Here is a 22,191-nt window from a genome sequence, read left to right as displayed (position 1 = left end):
AGGTGTATGGAGGATTCTTTCAAGTTCTATAAAAATATCTTTATGTCCTCAGATGCATCTGAGACTGAGCATTAAGCTGAGTTTCTCCACAGATAAAGGTGACAGCCCAAGTGTGAGTCTAACCCTCCTCTCCAGGCCTGTCAGTGGATTCTTAGACAACATTCAGTCCAGCATTTGGGGTCCAGCGTTACAACACTGAGCCACCGGGAGGCAAATCTCCACGGGTCTCTTGCCTTTCTGCAGTCTCTAGCTGCTTTGGCTCTGAACTGTCTGTCCAAGGACATTTGTGCAGTAAACAGCCCTGCGAGGCAGAGGCAGCGTCTCTCTGGGGCCAAAGGCAGGCATTTTCCTGTCCACTGTAATCGAGTGTCCCCTTCCAGGACAAAGGGGGTGGGTTTGCCTGCATCCCTCCATAAACAATTGGGGTTTCCTAAGTCAGGGTCCTCATCTGTGACGCAAATTCAACATGTGCAGCAGCACATCCACCTGGGCTGCTCTCCACCACCCCATAAGGCTTAGTGCGCACGGGGACTGATGTGTGCGGGGCCCATGCTGTTTGCTGTAGGGTCTCTGATCTGGAAGTCTTGTGTCTTCATCCAGCATCCATGAGCCTGCAAGTAGGGCCAAGCCTCAGAGACTTCCTTCAGTCTGGACACCTCGTCTTCCCCAACCAAAAAGACATGTGCGGGTGGACAAGTGTACGCAGAGCTATGCTCAACTACATGTATGTGGCAGGCGGGATAATCCATCTCCCCACCAAAGTCCACATCCTAATCCCTGGAAGCTGTGACAAAGGGGAACTGAGGTTGCCGGTGGAATTCAGGATGCTAATCAGACCACCTTAAAATAGGGAGAGTTTCCCAAATATCCTGGTGGGCCAGTGTGCTCACAGGGCTTAGAATTGGAAGAGGGAGGCAGGAGGGCCGGGCAGAGGAGAGGGTGTGAGAAGAACTCCACCTGCCACTGCTGAATTTGGAGGAGGCGGGAGGGGCCGCGAGCTGCCGAGCACAGATGGCCTCCGGAAGCTGGAAAAGAATCGGATTCTCCCTGAGAGCCTCTGGAAGGAGGCAGCGCTGCCCACATACCGGTTTTAGTTCAGAGAGCCCTGTCTTGGACTTGTGACCTACAGAGCTGTAAGACAATAGTAGATGCTGCTGTTTTATGCGACAGGCTTGTGGGATTTGCTAGGGCAGAAATAGAAAATGGTATATAGAGGATGTAAAAGGTATTTTTTTTCAAATGATGCCTCTGTCAGTAGGCCTTTTGTGGGCACTTCCTGGGTAGAGCAGGAGGCAGGATTTTTTCTATATCTATTGTTTGTCCTGCAGTTTCCTCAGTGGGATCCAGGGCTCCTGCCTACACAGAGAGTCTCATAGATTTCAGCAAGGCTCCCTTCACCCTGCTGGGAGAGCAGCTCAGAAAATCAGGCATTCTACCACAGGAGCAAAGGTGTGTGCGTGTGCATGTGTCTGCACGGTGTTGTGTGTGTGTGTGTGTGTGCGCTGCTTGCTGACACAGGCTGGTTAGGAAGGAATTTACCAAATAGGAAGAATAAATTGGGTTGGAGAGCCAAGGACCAACAGTGCGGACTGGCTTTATGTCTGTATTAAAAAGGGATGGGCATGCTGAGACCAGGTGGCAAAGCACAGGAGACACAGTGAGGGCTGCTCCCAGGGCCGTGTGCTGGGCACCTGCTTTGCTGCACAAGATGACCTTCCACTGTCTCCTGCCAGCCCCAGATCCATAACACAGCGGGGCTCCTCTCAGGAGTGCATGCACACACACAGACACACAGGCCCTAATGCACACACACACATACATCCATATGTTCACATGTGCTCTCATGCACACTCATTTATGCATGTACACACGTGCATGAACTCATACTTCCACATATACACACATAAGTGCCCCCGTGCACACACATGCATATGCATGAACTCACCCACCCACACACGTGCACACACGTAAGCATACATGTGTACACACGCATGAACTCACCCACCTACACACACGTGTGCACACATACAAAGTACACACACGTGCACATACATAGGCGTGAGCTCACCCACCTACGCATGCACACATGTGCACACATGTGTACATGCACGCATATGCATGAGCTCACCCACCTGCACACACTCACGCACAGGGCTCTGAGGTGGAGTGGTCACGATGCTGCTTCACCTCCCCATGAGGGGTCACATGGTAGTGGCAGAGGTGGTCATGGCCTGAAGCCAGCGGGAGGGGCCAGAGGAGTGGGGAGCTATCCAGACTGTTATTGGTAACAACACAGAAAGTCCAAAGGTTATTGTTAGGCTAGAAAAAGATTACACTTCATAAAACCATGTTTATTCAAAAAAATCTATTCAGAAAGTCTGGAAAGCGTAATAAATATCTGTACAGTGGCCACCCATCTCAAACATGAATTACAAAGCAGGAACATAAAAATGATGTGTAAACATAACTGCTGAGCCAGTGAACAAAGTGCTGAGTCAGGAGCGAGGCAGAGAAGCGTGCTCAGTAGAACGACACAGACGCTGCAGCCTCCGTCCTCAGCCCCTCAAGCTGCGCTGGAGTCCACCTGCCGCCCTCTCCGCACTGCTCAGGGACCGGCAGCGTCCTTCTCCGTTCTCGAATTTGCATGACGCTTAGAAAGGTAGGAGGCAGCAAAACCGTGTCAGAAATGAACGGAGTGCAAATCAAACTTTGCCATGTGCTTGAGAGAATCAGTAAAGCGTTAGGTAAAAATCCCAAGTGCAGCTTTAGGATAACGCCATTTAATGAACAATACTGGCTAACATTAAGTACTATTACCACTTTAAAATTCAAACAATCTTCCAAACATCAATACATACACAGTTAGTTTAAAATCACAGACAAATCGGACTTGAGGGTAAAAGTGAAATCCTCACCTCTTGCCCATGTTTGACTTTGGGGTGGAATTCAGCAAAGCTCTCCCACTGCAGATTGGGAGAATCAGGTATTTCTCCCACACAGGGGGCTGCCAGGGAAGGAGGACCCTATAGGGTGGCCAGCAAGGGGCCACTCGCGGTAGGTCAGGAAGCCTGAGATCTAGGGTTCAGTGTGCGTATTAAGTTCTGTGATTTTCATGACCCGGGGGCGGGGGGTGGTGGTTATGAGATGATCTGTGTGAGCAAGGAGAGCCAATTAACCTTTGGGGAGGTCTATGTCATTTGTGCAAATCATACAGAGCATTTCATTTCACGTGGAGGTGCGCTGAGCTGGTAAAATGCGAATTCTAAGAACACCTTCGTTTACATGTCGACTGCTGCTTGAAAGCAGTCACCTGCTATATCACTAAGGGTTTTGAAAGCTTAGTTTAACATATGATACCATAGCTTCTTTAGGCTGACTTTTGTGGAAGGATTTCCAGTATCACTTTGTTCTGCATATGGGAGGGAAAGTAGAGGTATTTCATAGACCCTCGGCAGAGCAGGGCCAAACCAGTGTTCTCCTCCGCTGATGCACATCAAATATATGTAAGGACAGAGTTCGCTGTGATGGGGAGTCTCGTCGGTCCCTTTGGCATTCTTAGAGTTCAGAAGCTAAGTCTGTACAAACCGGGATGACTGAAAAAGACCATGAGCTCTTCTGCGTAGCAAGCAGAAGAGGTGATGACTTTTGTTCATTTCTGGGAGGAGAAATTCTGTGACCTAAGGATTATCCACTTTTTCCTAAGGTTATAAAAAGAAATGAAATAATTAAGACCTAAACAGCAAATTCATCATGGTGGAAGTAACTCCAGCCTTGGGAAAAAGCATCTTCTATGGAGAAAAGGTGAGGAATGCCCTGTGGGCACTATGGAAACAGGTATTCAGTCCGACTTGCTCCTTTTATGTTTTGTGATTCTCTAAGAAAAAAAAAAATCTTCATGGATTAAAGCTTCTGAAACAAGTTTGTATTTTAAGGTCTGAAAACAATCAGACCAAGCTAAGGAGTTATTTTTCAGAACGCAGCACATTTTTTTGTTTGTTTGTTTTGTTTTGTTTTTAGTTGGGTACTAGAATCGAGATGGAGGGAGAACAAATCCCAACACAATAACATTTTCTTAGGGAAAACCTGGCTGTGGCCAGCGGAGGCCTCCTGAAGCTCCGCTTGCTGCAGACACCGGCTCTTCAGTGATGCAGGGTGAGGGGGTGAGCGGCGCCCCCTCCCACCCAGTCCACTTGCTGGGTACCCTGGCTTGGCGGCCGCCGGGGAGCATCTTCAACACCCTTACGGGAGAATGAAGGACCCGTGTGTTCCCTCTGCGGGCTGGACTGGGCGTCAAGCCTCCTGCCCGGAACCTCTCACTCGATTTTACTCAATGAAGGAGAGCACAGCATGGCCTAAATGCCCCACACCCACCCTGTGTGCACACCCCAGGGAATACGGATCTGTGTGAAAACAGATCTGTGCAACAGAGACACAAAACGCAACACAAAGCCACAGCATCTACAAAGTGCATCGCTCCTGTCCACGCTGATCTCCGCTGCCCTCCGACCTGTGCCCCTGCCCCTTAGTCTGCTGGGTGGGGCCTGTGTCTCCCTCTAGCCTCCAGTTGGACTGAGAAGGACTGGGTGGGACGCCACAGAGCTCCATTTCTCAAATTCACAGTTTCTCCGTAGACCAGAAAAATCGAAGTGAACACAGCAGAACCACGGCTTTGGGTGAGCACACAGGAAGCTGACACAGGGCTGAGAAGGCGTGAGAACCCACAGCTCCCTGCAAAGCTTCCAGGTAGCTGTGTGACCATCGGAGCTGGGGACCAAGGGCAGCCCAGTGTGCTTGGCCCCCGGGGGAAAGCCAAGACTGGAGGTGGACACAGGCTCCTCCGGGAGGCGCCCCCTTCCATCCGTGGTGACACGGAAAGGCAAAGATCCAGCCCACCTTGCTGTCGCCTGGGCTCTCACTCCTCCTTTGAATTTGGGACAGAGGATAGGATGGGCTACCCAGCACCTCAGGCAAAAACTGAAGGGCGAGGAGGAAACGGCTCTTTGGATTATTTTGGGCAGAACCAGGCGTCTCCCCCTGGACGCCACAGTGCCAACCCCCTCATCCAGCCCGTGGGGAGCCCCAGGATACCAGGTCACCCCAGTCCTCTAGGGCCCTGCAACCACCGACGGCTGCGCCTTTGCACTGCCACTTTCCCACCGGGTACCCGGGACGTCGGCATCGCGAGTCTGACTAAACCGACCGGCTTCATAATTGGAACACAGATCTCTTGGCAGAAATAGAAGCCGTGATATGAGAAGACCCGCGGGTTCTGAAAGAAGCCCCCGGCCTCGCACGGGCACGTGAGGTGAAGGGGCGCATTTGGTTTTGCTTGGGAGAAAAGAGAGCGGGCGGGGAGGCTGGCGCAGTGAGGCTTGGAGAAGCCCCCGGGTCAGGACCCTCTCCGGGGTTGAAAAAGAAAACACGGACACGGCGAGGGCGGGCGCCGCCTCCCTGCTGGACTTGTGGTCACTCTGGGTGCCAGATGGGCTCCGAGGCCGGGGTCTGTGAGCCCACGAGGATGCTGGCGGGGGACGCTGGGGCCAGGGTCCCACCTGCTACAACCGCGTGGACGTGAGTCTCTTCATGCCTCTGCGCTGAGCCAGGTTGGACGACAGCACGGGCTCCAGCCGCGGGGCCTGAGGTGCTCTGTTTAGAGCAAAGTAGGTGGCGGCCATCGCGCCCTGCAAAACAGAGGACAAGGGTGAGAGCCGTGGTGCCTCACTCCGGGGGTGGAGCCGGAGCCCGGGGCCTCCATGGGCCTCAGCTGCCCCCAGGCAATGTGGGGGAAATCGGAGCTTCCCCAGGGTCCCTGGAGCATGGGGTACTGTGAGCCCGCCACAGGGGGCCAGCACCTGTGGGCCCCAGGAGACAGGGGCTTCTCATTCCTGCACCTGGCCCCGGCCCCGTGCCACCCTCACACTGTGCTTGTGCCTTGGGGGAAAATTTTTTAGACTCTTGTGGAGCCCCCAAGCTGAGGTCGCGTGATCCCCTGCATTCTGACAGTGAGGCCAGGTCTGTTTTGGGGCTTGCTGGGTCCTAGGACACACGCACAGCAAATGCCAGGGCCTGTCAACCTGGACTTTGGCCACTGTTGAGGAGTCTGGACTCATCTGGAGGAACAGGCATATCCTGGAGTGAATCCCAGTTCTCAGCATGGATCTGGAGGGGACTGCTCCTAACTGGGTCATGCCTAGTCCTGCTGGGGTGGGATGGTCTATACTTCTCAGAAGAGGAGTCCCACCCAGAGGATGGGATGCCTGAGAGGCAACTGCTGCCTGAATGTAAGTCACTTATGAAGTGGGGACTTTTTTGCACGTGTGGCCTAGAATGGAGGCTTTGAACTTGAGTGGAACAGCCACGCCAGCTGCCACCACGTCCGCAGAGATTGCCACCTAATCAGAGAGGCGCGCTGTGCGTGACCGCGCATGTCTGGTGAAGTACGTGAAGGTGAGTGGGCCGGCGGTGCAGTTTGGGGCTGCTATGGGCTCTTTCTCTGCACTCCCTGGTTTCTTCAGAGTAATTGCAAGGTGTCAGGTTCTTTTCTGGGTTTCCCATTCCCACCACTGTGTCCACACTGTTGCCTGCTGGTACCTTCACCAGGTGCACGTCCTGTCGGCTGAGCTGGTTTTGGGACAGGTACTCTCTGTTGACCACCCAGGGGTGTTTGAGCACTTGCATCGCTGTCAGGCGCTGATGAGGGTCCACGTGGAGCATCTTGGACACGACGTCCTGCCAGGGAAGGGCACGAGAGTGCGGGGGATGTTTGGATCATCTGTGCTGGGTCAGAGCCTCCCCAGCAGAACTTCTTCTCTCCGTCTACAGCAACACCCAACCACTATGCTATGCGAGTGTGGGTCTTTCTTTGCATTTTGGGGTCAAGTGTTCACTTTCAGGTTTAGAAGTATGTCAATGGTTTTTAGCTTTAAGTATCAGCAAACTTAGAAGTTCACTGAAGGTTTATCTTTTATTAAATTTTTCACGTCTAAAAGGAAGTTAAATGTGGAAATGTTAGACGATGCATGTAAATCAATGAAACACTGTTTCTTGTAACAATGATATCTTTCCAAAGGGAGAAGCTGAAATAATAAATATTCCACAGGTAGAAATCAACTCATCATGATGCACATACTTACATTTTTTATCAGGACTACCCACAGATATTTACTACAAATAATCACAAACTGTAACATCTACAATCTGGAGCCATCAGATATGTCCAATGGGTTCATGTGCAATAAAGGTCTTTTTCTATTTCATTGTAAAGTCATAGCAGTAAAAACCTCTAAAACAAGATTCCACGTGTGTACACACACACACACAATACAGTGCACATTCTACTACAGTGAATTACATTTGCGGAGTACTTGCTGACAGTGTGAATTACATTTGCAGACACACCTGATGCTTCCGCTGTAATCACCATAATCATCCTTGAGGTAAATGGGGCAAATATTACTTTTCCTAATTTGCAGATGAAGACATCACTGCCCGAGGAAGATCCAAGATGAGAATCCATCTTCTATCCACTAGCCTACTCTCCTTCCTTAGTGTTCCCACCCCATATGAAGAGGTAATAAAATGAATTAGAATGTGGTTGGGCGCGGTGGCTCACGCCTGTAATCCCAGCACTTTTGGAGGCCGAGGTGGGTGGATCACTTGAGGTCAGGAGTTTGAGACCAGCCTGGCCAACATGGTGAAACCCCATCTCTACTAAAAATACAAAAATTAGCTGGGTGTGGTGGCAGGCGCCTATAATCCCAGCTACTTGGGAGGCTGAGGCAGGAGAATCACTTGGGTCCAAGAGGCAGAGGTTGGAGTGAGCTGAGATTGCACCATTGCACTCCAGCGTGGGCTACATTGCAAGAGTCCATCTCGGAAAAAAAAGAAAAAGAAAAAGAAAAAAAAAGAATGCATATAGAATGTGAAGTGGAATTACTCATTAGAATTTTTGGTCATGAAACAACTAAGAAATACTATGCACAATAACAATATCCTTTTTATACAGAAAAATCTAACGCCTTTTGATATTTGATAACATTAACCTTGGTAATTTCTTGCAACAAATATCTCCTAGAAGTATGAGTGTTGTCATTTTCAGGTGTAAAAAACAAAAGCAAAGAGTGCTTTATTAACTCTTCTTTCATTATCTTATAGTCAAGACACTGAGAGAAGCAGTATTTTTACTCTATACCTGTAGGATGTGGAGAAAGACATACTAATCTGTAGCTTTGCTGGTGTTTGGAGGACTGGAGGTTCTGTTGTGTGCTAAGTAAGAGAAAGGAAGAGGCACGGGGAAAAAACAGGGGTGGGATGTGCTGATGGCAGGGACTGGTGGTGAGGGACAGGAAGGGTTGGCGAAGTCCTGTGAGGCGGCAGAGACTTCTGCCTGCAGCAGTGATCTTGACAATGTGCCTTTGTCCTTGACTCTGCTCCTTTCCCAACACCTTCTCCCTGCTCCCACACCAGCTTCCAAGATGGCCTTCCAGACAAACCACCAGCACCCACGACCTAATCTGAGGCTCTATTTTGGGAACCAGAACTAAGACAAGTCCTACACTCATTTAAGAAAAAGTGAGAGTGTGGAAAGGAGCACTTGGACTGTCAGGGTCTGACATCTGGGATATGCTCACTAAATGCCAGCTGCCATCACCTCTGCCATCATTTCCACAATCACCCTCACCATCCTTCCTCCCTCACCCCCACCCTCACCCTCACCCTCACCTTCACCATCACCTCCACCATCATCACTATCCTTCCTCCCTCACCCCCACCACTACCCTCACCATCATCTTCACCGTCACCTCCACCATCATCACCACATCACCATCCTTCCTCCATCACCCCCACCACCACCCTCACCCTCATCTTCACCATCACCTCCACCATCATCCTCACCATCCTTCCTCCCACACCCCCACCATCACCCTCACCCTCACCTTCACCACCACCTCCACCATGATCACCACATCACCATCCTCACCATCATCTTCACCATCACCTCCACCATCATCCTCACCATCCTTCCTCCCACACCCCCACCATCACCCTCATCTTCACCACCACCTCCACCATGATCACCACATCACCATCCTCACCATCATCTTCACCATCACCTCCACCATCATCCTCACCATCCTTCCTCCATCACCCCCACCACCACCCTCACCATCATCTTCACCACCTCCACCATGATCCTCACCATCCTTCCTCCATCACCCCCACCATCATCTTCACCATCACCCCCACCATTATCCTCACCATCCTTCCTCCATCACCCCCACCACCACCCTCACCATCACCCCACCATCATCCTCACCATCACCTGCACAGTCACCTTCACCATCCTTCCTCCATCACCTCCACCACCACCCTCGCCATCCTTCCTCCATCACCCCCACCATCAGCCTCACCATCATCTTCATCACCTCCTCTACCATCATCCTCACCATCCTTCCTCCATCACCCTCACCATTACCCTCACCATCATCTGCACAATCACCCTCACCATCATCTTCACCACCTCCATCATCACCCTCGCCATCCTACCTCCATCACCCCTACCATCACCCTCACCATCACCTTCACCATCACTGTCACCATTATCTTCACCACTACTTCCATCACCCTAGCCATCCTTCCTCCATCACCTCCACCATCACTGTCGCCATCATCTTCACCACCACCTCCAACATCACCCTCACCATTTTTATCCGTCACCTCCACTATCACCCTTGCGATCCCTCCTTCATCACCTCTACCATCACCCTCCACCATTACTTGCCATGCTTCCCCATCACCTCCACCATCATCTCTACCATTACCTTCCATTATCTCCACCATCACCTCCACTATCATCTGTGCCATTACCCTCATTACCCTCACCATCATCCCCATCACCTCCACCATTACCTCCACAATCACTACCATCACCTCTCACTATCATCTCCCACCACTCCCACCATCACCTCCACGATCACCACCACCTCTGCCACCACTTTTGTCATCCCTTCATCACCTCCATCATTTCCCACTGTCACCTCCACAATGATCACCTCCACCATCACTGCTGCCACCTCTGCCACCACTTTTGCCATCCATCATTGCTCCCACCATTACCTCCACCATCATCACCTCCACCATCACCTCCATGATCACTCCTGCCACTATCTCCACCATGATTTCCACAATTATCCCCTCCACCATGCCTTCACCACCACCTCCATCATCACTGCCACCACTTCTGCCATCCCTACACCATCACCTCCATCATCATTCCCGCCATTACCTCCACCATCATCTCCACAATCGTCACCTCCACCTTGACTGCATGAAGTTGCACTGAGATGACAACAGCAGAATTGGAATCAGAGCCCCTGACTCCTTCTCTTCCAGCCCTTTTACATGAACACTGGAAACAGCTGTTGGTGCTGCTTACCAGTGGCTGGATTATGATTTACTATTGGATTAGATAGGAATTTGATGATGCCAAGTAAAAAACCGCCTGATGGTCAAAGGAAATAAGGCAGGTTATAAACTGTGTGGACTGCAGACAAGGCCAAACTCCAAGTATTTTACAAGAATAGAAGTACATCTCTGAACCACAGCTCTACTTGGTTGGTTTATGAACATGCAGGGCAATCATTCTGCAATATTGCTAAAAGCGTGGTGGTTAAATTTATGGGTCAACATGGCTGGGTTATGTTACCCAGTCTAGATGTTGCTGTGAAGGTTTTTTTCAGATGTGGTTAACACTTAAGTCAGTCGACTTTGAGTAAAGCAGTTACCCTCCACAATGTGGGTCAGCCTCATCCAGTCAGTGGAAGGCCTCCTTAGGAAAAAGACTGTGCTCCCCTGAGGAGGAGGGAGTTCTGTGGCAGACGGCCTGTGCTGGGCAACTGCCCCATCCGTTCCTCCCTGGGGCTCCAGCCTGCCGGCTGCCCTGCAGTCACAGACTTCCCCATCCCCACAGTCACGTGAGCCAATTTCTTACAAATAAATCTCTCTCTCTCTCCACACCACACACACACACACACACACACACACACACACACACACACACGCGTTCTTTTTCTTTGGAGAACCCTGTATAACATACCAAGACACTAGAAAATGTGAACATGCTAAAAATGTTTTTGGAAATAATGTTTTTAGATGAAAGGCTTAAAAGATGCCGAGGATAAGGCCAGGCGTGGTGGCTCACACCTGTAATCCCAGCACTTTGGGAGGCCGAGGTGGGTGGATCACTTGAGGTCAGGAGTTCGAGACCAGCCTGGCCAACATGGTGAAACCCAGTCTCTACTAAAAATACAAAAAAGTTAGCCGGGTGTGGTTGCACACAGCTGTCGTCCCAGCTACTTGGGAGGTTGAGACAGGAGAATTACTTGAACCCAGGAGGCGGAAGCTGCAGTGAGCCGAGATTGTGCCACTGCACTCCAGCCTAGGTGAGACAGAGTGAGACTCCATTTCAAGAAAAAAAAAAAAAAAAAAAAGATGCTGAGAATAAAATACCTACACTACTTATATAAAACCTATCCACTGGCTTCCTCAGAAATAATATGGCTGTTTCAGAATCTGAATATTTAAAAGCGACGCTGGGACATGTACTCACTTTGGCTGCGTCAGATATGGAGTCCCAGTTTCCCCCAGAAAGGGCATACTTCCCACTGCCGATCCGCGCCAAAATCTCCTCAGGGGTATCGTCTGGCCCATTTGCAAAAGGGGTAAATCTGTATAATTAGACAATTTGTGGTAATGAGCTTCCATTTTACAACCTAAAATAAAGTTTTCAAGTTACTATCACCCCTCGGCTGTTAAAAAGAACAGCGCTTTGCTTCCCCCTCCTCTGCTCTGCAGCCAGGATTCACGGGAAAGCGGAACTCGGAACTTACCTCTTAACACTATGCCCGTTTTCCTTCCTTAGCCATTGGGTGGCTAGAGGTTGATGGGAAAGTGGGAGAGCCCTGTGAGACCTGTGCTGTATCACCTCTGGACCCAGGTAAACTGGGACGGGGTGGCCTAGTGAGCTGCCTGGTGCCATGGTTTCCATGGTGACGGTGTAGCATCATGCAAGAGAGCCTGAGACGTGGAGTCTGAAAGACCCATGGTGGATCTGTTACCAACTCTGTGTTCTTTGACAAGTTAACTTTTTGAGTCTCCATTGCAAATGCAGAGCGTATGCATGAATACACATACATGCTTGGTGCAGCCCTGACCGTATTCCAACGTGTGGGAGGTATTCCTGGTGTCCCACCTTCACACACACCCACACACTCCTAGAAAAGGAAGGATATGTGTGCTGCCAGCGCTTCCTCTAGTGGGAAAGTTTGTGATCTAGTTTTCCATATAGGCAAAGTGAGTATCAGAAGCATCACAAAATAACCTGACTGTGGCATTGGTAAGAAACTGAGGTTTCTTCCTTTGCTACTGCAGTCCTCGGGGTGCGGCTTCAGGCACCTGATTTACTCTTCTGCTGTGGACACTACCTATTGATGAAATACGTGAAAAGCAGGCCGAGCTCATTCATTCTCAAGGGGGCATTCAGGCCATTTTGCTAGAGCAAACAGGATTGGATGGTCTAGGGTTCTTTTCTTTTTGCCTCCAAGTATTTAATAAACGTAATAGGAACCAGCAGATCTTGTAGGATCCTAGACCTTCCTGCCTAGAAGCAGCCACGGTGTGTCCTCTTCTCACTCAGGGGAGAGGGAAGGGAGGCCGGTACAGGTTCAAGTGTTTAGCCCAGAGTCATGGCTAATGGCGAGTGGGGCTCAGAGGGAAGTTAGCTGTCTGGATGGCAGGCCCAGGCCACTTTTTGTAACACCACGTGTCTCACCACAATGAACCGGCCCATGCATGACTCACAACCACGAAAGCCAGGTACAGACACTGTTTGACCCTGAAGCTGCTATGGATGCTTCTGGTTTAAGAGGATGTCTGGAAGGCACATCTGTTGCTACCATTTAAGACAGTGGCAGGGTCAGCAGAGAGAATGGGGACTATGCTGGCAAAATGTTGGATGTTTTGTTCATGAGCTGAGTTTAAAGAAAATGTGTGGCTACATTTCTTGCTCTTGTCCAGTTGTCCTGAGGGGCTAAGGAAGTCTGCGAGTGTTCACTCAGGGTCTGGGAGTGTTTGCATACGCATTGGGTTTGCCCACATGTGCACACTAGGACGGGGCTGGCCCTGGTCCCCTAACAGACCAGTCACTGAGGCTGCTGCCCCGTGTCTCCTCCTGACACCTGTTTGAGGCGACTGCTTACCCTGCCAGCATGGTGTACAACAGGATTCCCAAACTCCAGATGTCACACGCCGCATCGTAGCCTTGACGCTTCAGGACCTAGGAGGGAACGACAGGACACCGGCATGCCCTTCACGAAGGACATTCAGGTTGACAGCACATTTCTCCAGCGGCATCCTATGCCAGCAAGCTGGGGACTAGGAGGAGGACAGTGCCGTGTCTTCGGTGTGACCACTGTTGCTTAATGCAAAGCCAACCCTAAGGTGCTGCAGTGGGACTCCTCCCAGGACAGCCACATGGTGAACCAGTGCTCTTGCCAGACACAGGACACACAGGCTAAAAAGGAGGGCCTTAATTTTTAAGGCAGAAGGATTTTTCTGTTATGGCGAAATACGTATAACATAAAATTGACCATCAAAGCCCTTTCTAGGTGCAGTTTAGTAGCATTAAGCTTATTCACATCACGGTGCCAACACTACCACCATCCATCCATAGAGCATTTTCACCTTCCCAAACTGAAACTGTCCCCATTAAACAACAATTCCCTGTCCCCCAGCTCCTAACACCTACCCTTCTACTTTCCATCTGTATGAATCTGACTCCTCTAGGGACCTCATATGAGTAGAATCATGCAATGTTTGTCTTTCTGTGACTGGCTAATATCACTTAGTAACACCCGCGTGGTTTCTACCTTTCAGCTGTTGTGAATAGTGCTGCTGTGAACATGGGTGGACACATGTCTGTCTGAGTTCCTGCCTTCAAGTCTTTTGGGTGTATACCCAGAAGTTCCATTCCGGGCTACATGATAATGTTTAATTTTTCTGAAGAACTGTTAAAGCAGCAAAACTTGTATGCATGCTAGGATTACATACTTCAGTAGAGGGCAATCCTCTGAGATAGTTACAGTTGAGTTACAACAAAGGAAGCCGCATCAGTGCTCATGGATTACTGCAGATGATTGGATTTAGCATTAAATATTGAGTCGGGAGAGCTCGGCTCAATTTCCATAGAGATGAGAGTGAGGAGCCTGTCCTTTCCTCTCTGTATCGCTGCCACCGTGTGCGAGCCTGCACCATGGAGGGGACCAGCCAGCACGTGCTGAATGAATGTGGTGCTCATGGTGCAAGCCTCACTTCCTAATCCATCAGCTGGGCAGCCTTCAGCAGTCACTTACACACACGGAGCTTGTGCTTTCTGAATCTGCGAAACATGGTTAATAGATTATACCCTGCCTACTTCGTATGGTGGATGAGAGTAAAAGTAAAAAAAAAAAAGTTGGTAAAAGTGCTTTGTAAATGGCAAAGGAGTATCACAACCTAGGGCATTCTGTAATCAATAAAATCAATATTGTGGGAGACCAGAATATGCTACCCCAAAATATGCTGCATAGGCGTGAGGGGCGCTGAGCTGAAGATACCTAAGAAGAAGCAGATGCAGGAGCGCTCTGTGTCTTCCATTTGTCTAAAATCAGGACATGGATTAAGACAAAAGGTACCAACCCCCCACCAGAGAGGACAAAGGCTTTCCCTAGGGACAGCTTTGGACCCATGTGGTCCCATATAGAACCAGCCTCCATCGGCCAGCCCTGTACCTCCCCAAGCTGCAGTCCCTGGAGACCCAAAGCCCTCTTCCTTTGTCTTGCCAGGTCTCTAAAAATTCTCTGTTCTTTCTTGAAGATGTCATGTAGGCTGGACTCAAAGCCACCTCTGTCAGAACGACTCATTCCCTGGGCATCTCCCATGCAAACATCAGAAGATGTGTTAGTAAACTTCTTTTTCTCTTGTTAATCTGTCTTTTGTCACAGGGGTCTGGTCCAGCTAAGAACTTATGAGGGATGAGGAAAATGTGATTTTCCTCCCCTGTAATATTACCAATATTAATGTTGATTAAGTAAGGCAAGAACAGAGACTTATAACCTGGTTCCTTTTTTTTTTTTAATTTTTATTTTTTGAGACGGAGTCCTGCTCTTTCAACCAGGCTGGAGTGCAGTGGCGTGATCTTGACTCACTGCAACCTCCGCCTCCTGGGTTCAAGCGATTCTCCGGCCTCAGCCTCCCGAGTAGCTGGGACTATGGGCACACACCACCACACCTGGCTAATTTTTGTATTTTTAGTAGAGACAGGGTTTCACCATGTTGGCTAGGCTGGTCTCCAACTCCTGACCTCAGGTGATCCACCTGCCTCAGCCTCCCAAAGTGTTGGGATTATAGGCATGAGCCACCACACCCAGCCAAACCTGGTTATTTTTAAAGGGGCCACAGGTTGCTCACGTGTCTGGATAACCCCTGCATAACCTAAAACAGCCTCTCAGCCCAGCCCCTGACTGCACGTCCATTCATGTCTCAGCATGCAGAAGCATCTTTACCATGCACCAGTGGCCCTGGGTGACCTCTCAAATAGCTCCAAGACCCCCACGAGATGCCAGGCGCCTCAGGCCTGGCTGCTCGCTTGACGCCCCTCCCACCGGAGCAGCTCTGGTCCGGTTCCATCAAGAACCCGCGGGATCCACACAGACTCTGAAGTCTGTCTTCCTTCCCAGTTCCCTCCTCCCCCATCCCACCGGCAGCATCAGCCACCGCCCTTCCCTTCCTCTTTTTACCACCGGATCAGATTCCGTGGCTTTTCTCAAAGGCAAGAAATTGGGCTTAGCTTTATAAATACATCCTTGACTTCAGAACCTAATGGAACTTGTTCCTGGGAAACGTGAAAAGAGAGAGAAGTTCACCGGGTGCCTTGACAGCTGCTGAGTGGGGCTGGGAGCAGACACAGACCCTGACCAACGTGAGCGTTCCGTGGTAAATCACCCTGGAGCCCTGCGGTTCTCAGTCTGACAGCTGCTGACTTGCTGCTGCCGGGGAACCAATCTGCAGTGAGAACTGGGGTGCAGAGGAAATCCGTAAACTTAGTTGCTCCCTGCGCTGTGACGGATCCATCTCCCATCCCAGGTGAATCGCAGCTCTGTCCTGGTTGTATAAGGAGACTACAGTATCATCTCTCTAACTTGGAATAAATATGGAGATTTCATCCAAATTGTCTACAGAAGACAATTTTACATAAAAATGTTACTGTTGAAAAGTTTTTTCAAGTGGGAAAATGAGAATAAGAACAACTGTGTTTAAGCAAGATTGGCCTCTGGCCCAGGAGACTGAAGGTTCTCATTTCTGTTTCCCAACACCACTGCTGACGCGGCTCAAGCCGCCTCTGCTGTCCCCGCTGTCCCCGCTGTCCAGTGGCTCTGCAGTGGGAGGGGCAGAGCGTCTCTGCGGACGGAGGGGCCTGGGTCTGCAGGCTGGGAATGCTCACCTCCGGGGCCACGAAGTTGGCCGTGTAGCAGGGCGTCATGAGCAGCCCGTTCCCTGCGCGCAGCTGCTTGGCAAAGCCGAAGTCACAGACTCGGATGGATTCCGGGCTCCCCGACTCATCCCTGTACAGGATGTTACTCGGCTTCAGGTCTCGATGAACAACCTGCAAGACAGAAGGCACGGTGCCTACTTGGGGGCCGAGAACTGAGCAGGAGAGGGAGGGCAGGTGCATTAGGAGGGGACGGTGCCTTTGGGAATTGTCTTCCCAGCAGGTCCTGCAAGGAGGCAGCAGGCCAGCAGTGTCAACAGCTGCTGTCTTCTCCACAGGGCCCCCCACCTTCTCCTCTTCTGTGATAGTCACTCACATCTGAGCCCCTTGTGTCACCTGCTTTTACAGTGAATGAATATTTGAGTAAATAAGTGAGCATCTCTCCAAGATGAGGCTGCAGCTTACTGGAGCTGCCACATAAAAGGAAATGTGGTGAGCTCTGGTGATGGGAATGAAAAGCATTTTAAAGATGATATTCATTCAGTAATTATTCCCTGTGTGCCCACCCCCATGCACTGTCAGGTGTTGGAGCAGCGCCAGTGAGCGGCACAGATCAGGCACCTGCTGTCCTGGGCGCACCACCTCGTGGGGGAGATGGACCGGGGCCACGTGATCATGCAGTCACTCTGCAATCATGCTCTGAGGCCTCCCAGGGAGGACTGCGCTGGCTGCAATGATGGTGGGGCCAGCGCACCTCAAAGCAAAGCGGCTATTTAGGGCAGAAAGCAATGTGTTCTGAGGGGACAGAGGGCCATTGTGAGGACATGTGGCGTGTCTTTGTACAGCTTGGATCCTGAACGCCTCAATTGTCCTAATAAAATCCAGTGGGAGGATGTAGAAGGGAATTAAAGGGACACACTCCAGCAGTCAGGCCTGGTTTGCAGAGGTCCTGACGGCAAGGAAATGAAAGATTGTGGTTTCACTTCCATTGCCTCCGCTCATTAAATATGAGCAGATCTGCAGAAAGCATCATCCGAAGGGCTTCCCCTGAGTTTGACTGTACTGGGAAAACCTGGAAGAGCTTAATGCTCAAGACCACCGGGTGACCACACAGAAAAGACCCAGTGTGTGGTCCTGGAAGAATATTCCCCTGTTTGGAGATGACTGCATTCTGAAGGCTCAGGACTACGCACACAGCTGGCTAAGACCGTATTTCCTGCTTCAGGAGAAACACTGGGAAGAGACGGCGCACAGGGGAAACGTGTGACACGGTACAGCCGCCTCCCTGTGAGGCCAGGGCTGGGACGGAGAGCACTGCCTGGAACCAGAGGGTCGGGGTCCAACCACACTGGCCACCTACTCATGTGTGACCGTGGGCAAGATACTCAAACTCCTGTGCCCTTTGCCTGCACGGTGGGTGTGATCTAGGGTTAGGGAGTCAGTGAATGAAGAGCTTGAAGTGCAGCCTGGATCACGGTGAGGCCCACGTGAACCTCAGGCATCACCGCCATCCCTGCCTCAGCGTCCCTGCGCACTGGTTAATGAATTCAACGTTACCCATTGCAAGTAATGAAAATTGTCAGTTTCTTTTGATTAAGGCCAAAGTTTTTTGGCTAAAATTGGTACAAATAATTTTAGACTCTCAAAGGGTAGCAGAGTCAGCCACCCCAAAATATGCTGCTTTGCCATAAGGATTATTTTGAGCTGAAAACAACGGAAAAGATGCAGATATAAGCAAAGCCCTCTGCCTTCCCCTTCTTTACCTAAAAGCAGGATATAAATGGGTAAAGGTGTCCCTCCTGCCCTCTCTGCCTGGAAGGACGGAAGGGACACTCTAGACCCTTACAGCCTGGAGAAGCCACCAGAATGATCTCCATAACAAATGTTCCTAATTAGCCCTCATCGTCTATTAGTTTCCCATAGACCTAGCTTCCCACAGTTTGCTGCCCTAGAAATGCAGTCCTTTCTCTTTGTTTTCTTTAAAAATTATTCTTCTTTTTAAAATTAAAAAAGTTTTAAAATTTGAGACAGTTTTGCTCTGTCACCCAGGCTGAAGTGCAGTGGCATGATCTTGGCTCACTGCAACCTCCGCCTCCCAGGTTCAGGCGATTCTCATGCCTCCACCTCCTGAGTAGCTGGGATTACAGGTGTGCGCCATCACATCTGGCCAATTTTTGTATTTTTAGTAGAGATAGGGTTTTGCCATGTTGGCCAGGCTGGTCTCGAACTCCTGACCTCAGGTGATCTACCTGCCTCAGCCTCCCAAAGTGCTGGGATTACAGGTGTGAGCCACTGCACCTGGCAAATTTATTGTTCTTTTGTTAAAATGCTACATAAGCTCAAGTTCTAACAATTCCTTGGAGTTATTCATGGCTGAGTGCTCCCGTGTGTATGTGAGATGCACATGTTAATAAACTTCTGTTTTTCTCTTGTTAACCTGTCTTTGGCCAGTGTTGTTTATACGGCCTCCACCGAAGAACTAAGATGGGCAGAGGGAAAAAAGAATTTTTCTTTTTTTTGAGATGGAGTCTCGTCCTGTTACCCAGGCTGGGGTGCAATGGTGCTATCTCAGCTCACTGCAACCTCCGCTTCCCGGGTTCAAATGATTCTCCTGCCTCAGCCTCCTGAGTAGCTAGGATTACAGGTGTGTGCCATCTTGCCCAGCTAATTTTTTTCTGTTGTTGTTATTATTTTTAGTAGAGACGGGGTTTCACCATGTTGGCCAGGCTGATCTCGAACTCCTGACCTCATGATCCGCCCATCCTGGCCTCTCAAAGTGCTGGGATTACACGCGTGAGCCACCACGCCCAGCCGGGAAAAGAGAAATTTTCTCCCCCTGCACGTCGCTGAGCCTCCAGACACAAGAGGGACAATGGTGGCACGGAAGGAATTCCAGGACAATCTGCGTTCTCAGCTCTTGAACCCATAAACCCTTGTGGTTTTGGTTCCCTCCCTGAAGCTCCCTCCTCCCTGATGGCTGCCCCAGGCACGGCTCCTACCCCCTGGGAATGGAGGTAGTCCATGGTCTTGGTGATGGTGCACAGGACGTCACTGGCCTCACGCTCCGAGAAGTATCTCTGCTGGAGGATGCGGTCCAGGAGCTCCCCGCCACGCATCAGCTCCATCACCAGGTACACGAACTTGCCATCGTCATAGACCTGTGGAGTGAAGGGGCGCACATGGGCCTCAGGGACGCGCACGTCACCGCATGTCACCGCGGCTGGTTACTGTGAAAGAGCAACTACTCCAGAGGGGGCAGCAGAGGAAGTCACAGGGGAGAGGCTGGGACCGCAGGGTCCTATGGGAGTGCAAACAAGGCTTCTGCAGGGAAGAAGCGAATGGCCATTCCTGTCATACCAGATGTGCTCTTTTTAGGAAGAATATGGTTTTAATAATCCACTGCTAAGCAGGGACTGAGTAGGGACACACGAGATGGGTGTGTCCTTAGCTGAGATGAATGGCTTCATGACTCTGCCAGGAGATATTTATTATTATTATTTTGAGACGAAGTCTCACTCTGTCACCCAGGCTGAAGTGCAATGGTGCCATCTCAGCTCACTGCAACCTGCAGCTCCTGGGTTCAAGCGATTCCTCCTGACTCAGACTCCCAGGTAGCTGGGATTATAGGTGCACATCACCATGCCTGGCTAATTTTTGTATTTTTAGTAGAGACAGGGTTTTGCCATGTTGGCCAAGCTGGACTCAAACTCCTGACCTCAAGTGATCCACCTGCCTCAGCCTCCCAAAGGGCTGGGATTACAGGTGTAAGCCACGGTGCCCGGCCTGCCAGGAGATATTTAGACGTTAAGAAATGCAAATATTGGCAAAGCACCTTGCAAAGGCAGGGCCTCAGGGGCAGTGTTTTTCAAACTGTAACGTGCATCCAATCTTGGGGGATCTTGCTAAAATGCATGTTCCGGTCCTGCAGCCTGGGGTGGGGCCTGGCCCTCTGTATTTCTAACCAGCTTCCCATGATGTCTGTGCTGCTGCCGCACAGACAGCACCGAGTGGCCAGGCGCTGGGAGCAGAGAGGCTAGGCAGAGTCCAGGGCGAAGTCACATACCACAGCCATGCTGTTGCTTCAGAGAAGCAATAGAAAACGATGGTTTCCTCCATACTGGCTTTTATCTCATGAATTCAATTAAAAAATATGCTCTGATTATTCTTTTGATTTTTTGAAATGGAGTCTCTCTTAGTTGCCCAGGCTGGAGTGCAATGGTGTGATCTCGGTTCAGTGCAACCTTCACCTCCCAGGTTCAAGCAATTCTCCTGCCTCAGCCTCCCGAGTAGCTGGGATTACACGTGCCCACCACCACACCCAGCTAATTTTGTATTTTTAGTAGAGATGGGGTTTCACCATGTTGACCAGGCTGGTCTTGAACTCCTGACCTCAAATGATCAGCCTGCCTATGCCTCCCAAATTGCTGGGATTACAGGTGTGAGCCACCGCACCCGGCCCGCTCTGGCTATTCTTATGCCAAGCTTGCTTGTTAAGACCCTTTGCATGCACCAATCACTATGCATGAGGGAAACTGAGGTAGGCCCAATACCCTGTGGCTCTAGGTTCACAATGCTGGAATCAGTTTGGAGTTGGAGCGTGAGGAGGAAAATTGTCTCCTCTCTCTGCTCCTGGATCCCAAACCCTGCAGCCCATGGGCCTCTATGAGAGACTCCACCTGTGGGCTGTCATTCACACAAGCTCTCTCTTCCTCTGTTTTACTTGCTCCCTCCATGACTGGGGCGGTGGCTATCAAAAAGACTTGAGTACACCGTCCAGCAAGTCAGCTGCAAGTGACTGAGATATGTGGGTGGTGGAAAACAGCTCAGACAGGCATGAGATGTGAGAAAGCTTGCTTAGAGTGAATGGGAGCTTTTTTGTGCCAGTTGAAGAAACAGAAGGAAGTGGAGATGCTGCTGCACGAGGACCACTCACATCTTTGAGGGTGATGATGTTCGGGTGCTGGCCGTACCGCAGCAGGATCTCGATCTCTTCCGAGGGGTCTCTCTTGCTCTTATCGATGATCTGGAACAAACACAGCATGTGGCAGTGAGAGGTCTACTTTAGGCTTCCGGGTGGTATCTGCTGGTGGACCCTTGAGTTTGAGTAAAGTCTGGTCCCAGGTGGCCCAACCACTTCAATCTCACACCCGACCAAGAGATAGCCTGAGATTGCCTGGAAATTCATGGCGAGTCCTTTCTTTCACAACTAGCTTAAGATTTACATTTAAAAAGAGGAGTACAGGCTGGGCAAGGTGGCTCATGCCTGTAATCCCAGCACTTTGGGAGGCCGAGGTAGATGGGTGGCTTGAGGTCCAAAGTTTAAGACCAGCCAGCTTGGTTAACATGACAAAACCTGGTCTCTACTAAAAATACAAATATTAGCCGGACATAGTGGTGTATGCCTGTAATCCCAGCTACTCAGGAGGCTGAGGCACGAGAATCGCTTGAACCTGGAGGCAGAGGTTGCAGGGAGCTGAGACAATGCCACTGCACTCCAGCCTGGGTGACAGAGCGAGACTCTGTCTCAAAAAAAAAAGGAGTACAAGACTTCAAACATGAAAGTTAAGAGGTTATAAGGTTGGGTGGAGAAGCATGTGTAGGGAGCTCATGCAACTGCAACCGAGTAACAGAATGTGTCCCACCCTCCTCAGTGGGTACCATCCTCA

General features: G+C 50.4%; 1 protein-coding gene across 7 annotated transcripts in view; it reads right to left on the bottom strand.

Moving 5' to 3' along the window:
• Positions 1-4,000: 4,000 nt before the first annotated feature.
• LOC105487633 (ribosomal protein S6 kinase A2) overlaps positions 4,001-22,191 on the bottom strand; it is a 460,596-nt gene continuing 442,405 nt past the window's right edge. For all 7 annotated transcript variants that reach the window (XM_071096223.1, XM_071096222.1, XM_071096225.1 and 4 more), the window contains 7 exons: positions 21,459-21,548; positions 19,525-19,683; positions 16,538-16,699; positions 13,257-13,333; positions 11,609-11,726; positions 6,592-6,729; positions 4,001-5,681 (listed from right to left, as the gene is read on the bottom strand). In XM_071096223.1, the coding sequence (XP_070952324.1) occupies positions 5,556-5,681; positions 6,592-6,729; positions 11,609-11,726; positions 13,257-13,333; positions 16,538-16,699; positions 19,525-19,683; positions 21,459-21,548 (870 nt within the window). In that variant the 3' untranslated portion in view covers positions 4,001-5,555. The remainder of the gene's footprint in view (positions 5,682-6,591; positions 6,730-11,608; positions 11,727-13,256; positions 13,334-16,537; positions 16,700-19,524; positions 19,684-21,458; positions 21,549-22,191) is intronic.

The sequence above is a fragment of the Macaca nemestrina genome, chromosome 5 (genome assembly GCF_043159975.1).
Source record: "Macaca nemestrina isolate mMacNem1 chromosome 5, mMacNem.hap1, whole genome shotgun sequence".
Lineage (NCBI taxonomy): Eukaryota > Metazoa > Chordata > Mammalia > Primates > Cercopithecidae > Macaca > Macaca nemestrina.
This window is presented reverse-complemented; position numbering and strand designations above follow the sequence as displayed.